The 8,521-nt window shown below is 49.9% G+C and overlaps 1 protein-coding gene across 1 annotated transcript; it reads left to right on the forward strand.

Annotated features, from left to right (window-relative positions):
• Positions 1 to 5,354: 5,354 nt before the first annotated feature.
• On the forward strand, positions 5,355 to 8,251 carry LOC123085424 (RNA polymerase sigma factor sigB). The gene is made up of 6 exons (XM_044507055.1): positions 5,355 to 5,852; positions 5,985 to 6,515; positions 6,626 to 6,856; positions 6,951 to 7,091; positions 7,383 to 7,580; positions 7,705 to 8,251. The coding sequence occupies exons 1-6, from the start codon at positions 5,601 to 5,603 to the stop codon at positions 7,996 to 7,998; spliced, it is 1,647 nt and encodes a 548-aa protein (XP_044362990.1). The 5' UTR covers positions 5,355 to 5,600; the 3' UTR covers positions 7,999 to 8,251.
• Positions 8,252 to 8,521: the final 270 nt, after the last annotated feature.

Below are 8,521 nucleotides of genomic sequence, written 5' to 3' on the forward strand. Positions count from 1 at the left end.
TTCTGGACCGCTTGACGGATTTTTTGTGTTGGCAGGGAGTCTGAAATGGAGGAAAGGATAATTACCTCTGCATCGTCGGCTTGGCTGCCTTCAATGTCCTCCTGATAAGTATCATTGTCAATGAGATGCATGAAAAGTGAACCAAGTGAATCAAGTTCTACCTCAACTTCCGGTTCATCCGGGTCGTCATCCAGTTCCATACTGATGCGTTCAGGTGCCTTCCGCTTTGTGGTCTTCTTGACGGCTTTAGTTTTAGGGAGGGAAGGTTTTGCCGCTTTCTCTTGAGGTTTCTTCTTCCAGAACGGATCATCACCCTGTTTAAAAATAAGCAAAAGAGTATTCAAAGATTGGACAGTATAAAGATATCAGGTGTAAAGTGGAAGAACAATACTTACAACAGGCGGTTTGTTTTGCGTGTAAAAAGGTTCTAAACCGCTTTGGCGACAGACAACTTCCGATTCGCTCAATATCTTTTTGACAGCCTCAGTGACTTCTTCATCTATTAGTTGAATATTGATATGATGTTGGGAGTCTTCTGCTTCCCCAGTGTACTCACACATTAAGCGGGAGCGGCAACTTAGCGGCAAGATACTCCATGATATACAGCAACGGACAAAGTATACACATGTTAAACCGTTGGCCAAGAAGGCTCTCAGCTTGGCGAGTTGAGGTGCATATGGGACCCGTTCCTGGGCACTTAGATGTTGTGGAAGTGGATGAGTATTGGCAAGCCGGTGGGCACGGTAACCCGGCAGAGGATTCTCATCTTCAGGGGAGGTGTCTTTACAGTAGAACCAAGTTTGATTCCACTCTTTGGGGTGACTGTGCAGCTTGGCGTGAGGAAATTCAACCTCTTTTCTTTTCTGAATAGAGACGCCACCAAGTTCAGTATTGGGTCCGTCTACAAATTCAGTGCGCTGGTTCAGATGAAAGAAGTCCCAGAACAACTCAATAGTTGGCTCTTCTTGTAGGTACACTTCACAGAAAACTTGAAAGTTGCATATATTGGATACCGAGTTGGGTCCAATATCTTGAGGGTGGAGTTGAAAGCTGGCAAGTACATCCTGGAAAAACTTTGATCCGGGCAGTTTGAAACCACGGCCTATGTGATCAACAAACACCACTACCTCACCCTGCTTAGGGGTGGGAGGATTTTCCGGTCCAGGAACTCGCCACCGGATCTCATTCTTCTTTGGTAAGGTTCCGATCTTGACCATTCCATTCAATTGCTCCTCGGTAACCCGGGAGGGAGCTCAGTTGCAGGAATAAAACTACTTGGCCATTGCAAGTGAAAAGCTGGAAGGAAATGACGGTTTACAATTCATTTATAGTGATGCATAAGGTACAACAGGATAAAGGAATCCAAGTATGTGAAATTGGTAAAACCGGAGGCTGATACAATTATGAATGACAAAGCAATAAGCAGAAAGAGAGGTATACACATACTATTAAACCGGAATATGACAACGGAGATAAAGGGATTGCCGGTTTACAAGGGGACTAATGGTATATAATAGATTACTCTATACAAGGGTAAACCATCTATGTGATATAGAAGGTACACATCTAAGGCAAGAATGACTAAGTAAGGAAAAACAGATTTCGCAAAGATCACATTAGCGTTTTGGATCTACCACAGGTCAAGAAAGCAAAAAGATTTAGACCTAAAAAGGTTGGTCCCGAAGTGATTTGCAAAAGGTCCAGATCAGTTTTTATGCGTATTAGGGTTTGTTTTGATAGCAAATACAAGGAATGCTATAGCTACCACACGGAATACATCAAGCTTAAGGTCTTTCATCTATGGACTGAAGAGGAACAGGGAAGAACAGTGCCGGAGCTTCGATGAACTTTGATGGACACTGAAACCCTAGATAGATCTACGGAGGAGGAAAGGGGAAGACTTACAGCGGCTGTTGAAGCAACGGAGATATGCCGTGATTCTCTGGTGCGATCAGGTCGATGCAGCGGCCAAAGGAGATGCAGAGGCGGAGCTCGGCGATGGCGGCGGTGCTCGGGTGCAGGGGCGTGGCGAGGAGGAAGAAGAAGCGAAGAGACAGAGTGGAAAAAAGGAAATGACCCTTGGCCCTATTTATAAGGTAAAGGGGGGAGGTGACAGGCGTGAGAATCAAGGAGCCAGAATGTTGGATACCTAACAGGAGCGGTCGCCTTGATTGTCGGAGGCTCATTAACTGAAGGTGAGATATATCATTTTTTAAGTAACAGAGTGACGTCATGGCGGTTTATCCTGATTCTGGAGTAGGACGTCACAGCGGTTTACAAGATTAAGGTGAAGATGCAAAGGAGGAATTTTTCTAAGTGTTGAAGATTGACATGAACAAGTTCAAACCAACCTGGGGCCTAATGTTGGGGATATTACTACTGGACGTAAACTGGCCAGGAGTAGCCGGATTAACTTTATGAAGATTAGAAGCCCATGAAGACGTAAGAATGATGGCGCTTTACGAAGGCCCAAGGCCCAAAGGCGAGTTAAGGCATATAGATGTAAACCGACCTTATTATGTAACTTGCATTGTAAGATAGGAAGGATAGAGACCGAGCCGGGCACATTTATGATCCGGCCTCGGGACTCTGTAAACCGGCGGGCGTCAACCTATGTATATAAAGGGACGACCCGACAATGGTTTAGGGACAACAGATAACAACTCGAGAGCCAGGCAAAGCGGATTCGCTCCCTGGTCATCGAAACCCTAGCAATACCAACACAACTAGACGTAGGCTTTTACCTTCATCGAAGGGGCCGAACTAGTATAAAAACCCTCGTGTCCCTTGTACGGTTTAACCCCTTTAAGCTAACCCGTAGCGATGGCTCCACGACTAAGTCCTTTCACGAGGACATCTGCCGTGACAAAACCACGACAATATTTTTATTTTCCCTGGGATGGTGCTCTGTTGTATTGTTGATGAGGATATCCTCGCCGCTCTTGGCCACCTGCCAGAGTATCCAACATGCTCTATGGCTGTGTGTTGACATGGTATCCGTTGTACTGTGAATTTTGCATGGCCCATTGAGCCATCCCTCCAATACAGTTCTACACCCTGTAGTGGGCTTTTGTTTCTTTGTAATTGGATCGGGTGACTGACGAGAGTACACCCTTTTAGTTCGGACGAGGGGTTTAGTGAGAGTCGGAGGGTCCCAGAATTTTATTTGGGTTTTCCAGGCGCTTTCCATCGCACAGTACTTCCGTACTATGGCCGCCAAGTCAGCAAAGTGTGCTATGTCACGGCGACTTACGGCGTTGAGGATTCCCTTGTCCATGCAATTTTTGCAAAAGAATGAAAATGCGTCTTCCTCGCGACAGTCCTTGACGTTGCTCATTGCAAGGAGGAATCTGGCCCAATAGTGATGTACTGTCTCTTTGGCTCTTGTCTAATGTGGGAAAGATCACTTGAGTCTGGGTGGGTGGGTAGTTTTAGGTCCAAGCCCTGACCCGATCTGTGACCCAGGGGCGAAGGAGTTTTTGAGCTTGCCAGTTCGGACTCCGGGATGTTGCCCAATAGTTTTGGCCCGCTGTCTGATTCTAGGTTCGAAGCTTGGGCCATGTCCTCCCGTGGACGGGTATCCGGCTCAGAGAGCTCAGGAATCCGGACATAGTTTGTCCTCAAAATAGAGGAAGAATTTCTACATTGCTCCTCCACCACCGCTATCTGATGGGTGACCGGCGGAGAGTTAATATCCCTTTGGTCGGGTTTAGGCCCGATCCGATCATAGTCTGTTGCGACTCCCAGGGCGGCGATGCGATCCAAGAGCTCGTTCAAGGAAGAGAGCTCTATTGGATCCATCTGCTCGTCGAATCCCGAGCCGACGTGGAGGTTGTTTTTGATGACCCGAGAAGTCATCGTCGGCACGACGGCCGAACGGGCGGTCATGACGAAGCCGCCTAGTCGGAGAGTTTGGCCTACACCCAGGGCTCCCCCTGAGGTAATGTTGTCCTTGACAACAAGACGAGCCATCAAGCCTTATCGTGGTGGCATAGTGGAACTCTCAATGAAAGCACCAATGTCGGTGTCAAAACCGGCGGATCTCGGGTAGGGGGTCCCGAACTGTGCGTCTAAGGCGGATGGTAACAGGAGACGGGGGAGACAATGTTTACCCAGGTTCGGGCACTCTCGATGGAGGTAATATCCTACTTCCTGCTTGATTGATCTTGATAATATGAGTATTACAAGAGTTGATCTACCACGAGATCGTAGAGGCTAAACCCTAGAAGCTAGCCTATGATTATGATTGTTATTGTCCTACGGACTAAACCCTTCGGTTTATATAGACACCGGAGGGGGCTAGGGTTACACAGAGTCGGTTACAAGGGAGGAGATCTACATATCCGAATTGCCAAGCTTGCCTCCACACAAAGAAGAGTCCCACCCGGACACGGGATGAAGTTTTCAATCTTGTATCTTCATAATCCAACAGTCCGACCAAAGGATATAGTCCGGCTGTCTGAGGACCCCCTAACCCAGGACTCCCTCAGTAACACTCTGGTCAGTTTCGTATGTCCGGCGAAAAGCAATCCACGAGGCTATATTCCAGAGCCCGGTCCAAACCATCACCTTTTGTGGATTCCTTCTTACATGAGTTACAACAGTTACAGAAGCCGACCATGCCGCCATTAGCAGCTGTTCGACCTCCTCGGTCCACTAAGGAAAGGTGGCTTGTTCCGCCTCAAGACTATATGAAGATTAATGCTGACGGCGCGGTCGCTCGCTACAGAAGAGAAGGAGCAGTCGCGGCTATTTATAGAGACAATCAAGGTCTATACCTTGGGTCCTCAACGATGGTGTACCAGGGAGTGACTGGCCCAATGATGTTTGAGGCATTTGCTTGCAGGGAAGTTTATCTCTTGCAGAAGATCTTAATTTGCATAATATCACAGTTGCTTCTGATAGCTAAGGAGTGGTTGACGACATCAACAGGGGGACGTGAGGTCCCCATGCTGCTATAGTACATGAAATAATATGTCGTAAGAGTAGTTTTCAGTTATGTAATTTCATTCATGAGCGTAGAAACTATAACTATGAGACTCATAAACTTGCCAAGTTATCTTGTAACCTACAATTAGGTAGACATGTGTGGTTGGAAAATCCTCATGACCCAACAGCTGTACCTATGAATGTTGCATTGGAATAAAAAGCTTGGCGAGTTTTTTTTTTAGAAGAAACTTGAACTGATAAAAGAAAACATGGCGTGGCGGAGCTGAGTGAGCGTTCGCTATTTTTACTCCGTATATCAATTTCTTGCACGGGCCGCATCTGTAGTCGGACCAGAAATAATATCCCGAGCTTGTCTCCTTGACCGGACCGGGGCAGAGCCGCGGAGGCTCGTCGCTCATTCCCGGCCCACGGCGCGTACGCGCGGAGGTGGCCGCCGCCTCTCCCGCACGATCCTGTCCCCACCCTCTCTTATCCCCTTCACCCTCCAGACCAAGAGCGCCCACCCTCCCGCTTCTCCCCGACCGTACGGCCGCACCTCACCGCGCTCCCTGCCCCGCTATGCATACCACACTAGCCGGCAGCATCACCTCCATCCACAACAAGAGCTAGCTAGCTAGCGAACACGACGCGCATTCGCCGCTTGGCTAGGGATGTCGTCGTGCCTCGCGCCGCAGTTCAAGTGGCCCCCTTCCACCCGAGCGGCGGTGCCGAGGGAGCCCGGCGCCGGCGGCTGCGCGGCAGGCGGGAGCTGCCGGCCAGGGAGGGTCCAGTGCGCGCTGTCCTCCGCGGCCGTCGTCGAGGCGGAGCGCATGAAGTCCTTAGCCGCCGGAGCGAGGCGCCTGGCCTACGGCGGAGCCGTCGACGTCGGGCCTCCTCCCTCTTCGGATAGCACCAGCCTCCCGGTAATGTCCGCTCACGTGTTCGGCGCTCATGCTCCGGCGACCGTGCTGAACTGTATTATAAGATTGGTTTGGAGTGGGCTATGCTGAAATGTGTTTGTCCTCGTGTCTTTCTTGCATTGGATATTGGAACAGGGGGGCTTCGGGGAGGCGCTTCTCAACCAAGAGGCCGTGGTGACGGCCGCGGCCGCGGAGGCCGTGGCTTTAGCGCGAACAGCCGCGGAGGTCGCCCGAGAAGTTGCCCGGATGGTGCAAACGGACCACCGTCCAGACGTCGGCGACAGCCATGACCTGGTGGAGGACAGCTACTTAACAAGAGAGGTCCTTCGCACCGAGGTGCGGCCGGGGTCTCGGTATGCCGAAGCCCGCTTGCTGGACGACGCGGGGTTCGTCAGCATCTTCAGCGACGAATCCGAGTCGGACGACGACGAGCAGGGCGCCCGGGGCGTGGCTGTCAAGTCGGCACGTCAGCCCGAGAGAAGAGCTCGGAGAGTGAGGGCGGCGATGAAGGCTGCCAAATCTTTCAGTGATCGGAGGCCCGTCACGGCCTCCTCGAGGAAGAAGAGGGTCAAGGGTTGCCGGAATTCTCTGGGCTGCTTTTACAAGATGTCCGGACGGAAGCTTCTGACAGCGAAGCAAGAAGTTGAGTTATCAGAGGGCATTCAGGTAACGAAGACTAACACAATGACAAGGACATGTGTGATTTTTATCATGCTGTACCAAATAATGCTGTCCTGTTGCTGGTGTCTGACTAAGTTTATTATGAACTGACGCAGGATCTCCTGAAGTTGGAGGCTACCCAAAAGGAGGTTGCACACTACAACGGCGGTGAACCAACCTTCGGTCAGTGGGCAGCAGCAGTTGGCACTGATGAGAACACTTTGAGGAAACGTCTCAGCTATGGAATTTACTGCAAGAACATGATGGTCAAATCTAACGTGCGACTTGTAATCTCAATTGCCAAAGAGTTTGAAGGCCCTGGGACAGAGTTTTCCGATCTTATCCAGGTATTTTTCCTGTACTTTCGTTCAAGCCCCTTCATGATTATAATTCTTTGGAAATGAAATGTTTGACTCGCACTTCATTCCCTGTCTAATACAGGAAGGGATTCAGGGCCTTATAAGGGGCGCTGAAAAGTTTGATGCCTCAAAGGGTTTTAGGTTCTCTACGTATTCTCACTGGTGGATCAAGCAAGCAATACGCAAGTCGGTTCTAGAACAAACCCAAATAATTCGCTTGCCAGTACGTCCTCTTTCTCTTTGTAGGTTCACCACTTGCAACAATTTCACTCTTAATTTCTTGGTGTTGATGTAAGCACATTTGGTAATTACATCACTTTGTATATTGGGTAGATTTTATGGGACTAGTAAGTAGTAACCGGGAACCAAACGAACAAAATGAATAACTATGAGAATCAATCAATGATTAGAACAGACCAATGTTGCACCCGGATCTTTCTTTGTACACCAATGTGATCCCGGTGGGTGCTGGTATGAGCCCCTATATAATCCAATGGTGCTGTTTGATTTATAGGCGCACATGGCGGAAGCAAGTTCCCGAGTGAAAGAATGCCGGCGACGACTCCGCCGGCAGCTGAATAGGCTACCGACAAATGAAGAAATCGCGTTGGACACCGGCATGACAGCCAGACGGGTGGAAGCAGCAATGTGCCTCCCAAGGTACAGCGTATCCCTCACTGGCAAAGTCGGGTGCACGGACGTGACATACCAGGTATGCTCACTACGCTCTGCAACGCCAATGTCTATCTGAATAACACACACCTCCATCAATAATCGCACTTGTGGCTACTGGACCTAAATCCCTGCACTTTACCTGGTGTGCATCACCACCACAGGAGATCACGGCGGACAAGAGCACGGAGACGGCGGAGGAGACGCTGCACAGATTGTTCATGAAGAAAGACGTGGACAAGGCGCTGGACAGCCTGACCCCTCGGGAGAGGGAGGTGATCAGGTACAGGTTCGGGATGGACGACGGCAAAGCGAGGACCCTGCACGACATCGGGCAGCTGATGGGGGTGAGCAGGGAGAGGATCCGGCAGATCGAGATGACCGCCTTCCGCAAGCTCAGGAGCAAGAAGAAGGTGACGTCGCTACAGCACTACCTTGAGCCAGCAGAGAGCTGGTAGCTATGCCTATTGCCGGCCGTGTTATGAGTACGTACTACGACCTTAGCAACGCACGGCCTTTGCTTGCTGGCTGCCGAGTTAGTACTGGATTGCCTGCCGTCATTTTGAAGGATTAACGACGACATATACGATTCACTCTCGAGCCTCTTGTACTATACATTGTGTAAATGAACGAAACAATCTTAGTAGTCCGTTTCACAAGATCGGCTATGTGTATCTATGCTTTTAAGGACCTTAACAAGGCATGCCTAAAGGATCCCTTCCCCCCTTCCCCCCTCCCCACCACATCGATTAAATCATCGACGCTAATGCAGAACACGATTCATTGTGTTTTCTCGACACATACTCCGGCTACCATCAAATTAAAATGGCAGAGCCAGACCAAGCCGCAACGGCATTCATCACACCATACGGCCCATTCTGCTTCAACACAATGCCCTTCGGGCTCAAAAACGCCGGCGCAACATATCAGCGCATGATTCGTACATGTCTGGCAAACCAGATCGGCAAAACAGTGGAGGCA

This window comes from Triticum aestivum, chromosome 4A (assembly GCF_018294505.1).
Source record: "Triticum aestivum cultivar Chinese Spring chromosome 4A, IWGSC CS RefSeq v2.1, whole genome shotgun sequence".
Taxonomy (NCBI): Eukaryota; Viridiplantae; Streptophyta; class Magnoliopsida; order Poales; family Poaceae; genus Triticum; species Triticum aestivum.

Coding starts and splice junctions, on each gene's coding strand:
- LOC123085424 (XM_044507055.1), top strand. CDS start 5,601: ATGTCGTCGTGCCTCGCGCCGCAGTTCAAGTGGCCCCCTTCCACCCGA. Junction 6,516..6,625: donor AGTTATCAGAGGGCATTCAG/GTAACGAAGACT, acceptor GAACTGACGCAG/GATCTCCTGAAGTTGGAGGC. Junction 7,581..7,704: donor GCACGGACGTGACATACCAG/GTATGCTCACTA, acceptor TCACCACCACAG/GAGATCACGGCGGACAAGAG.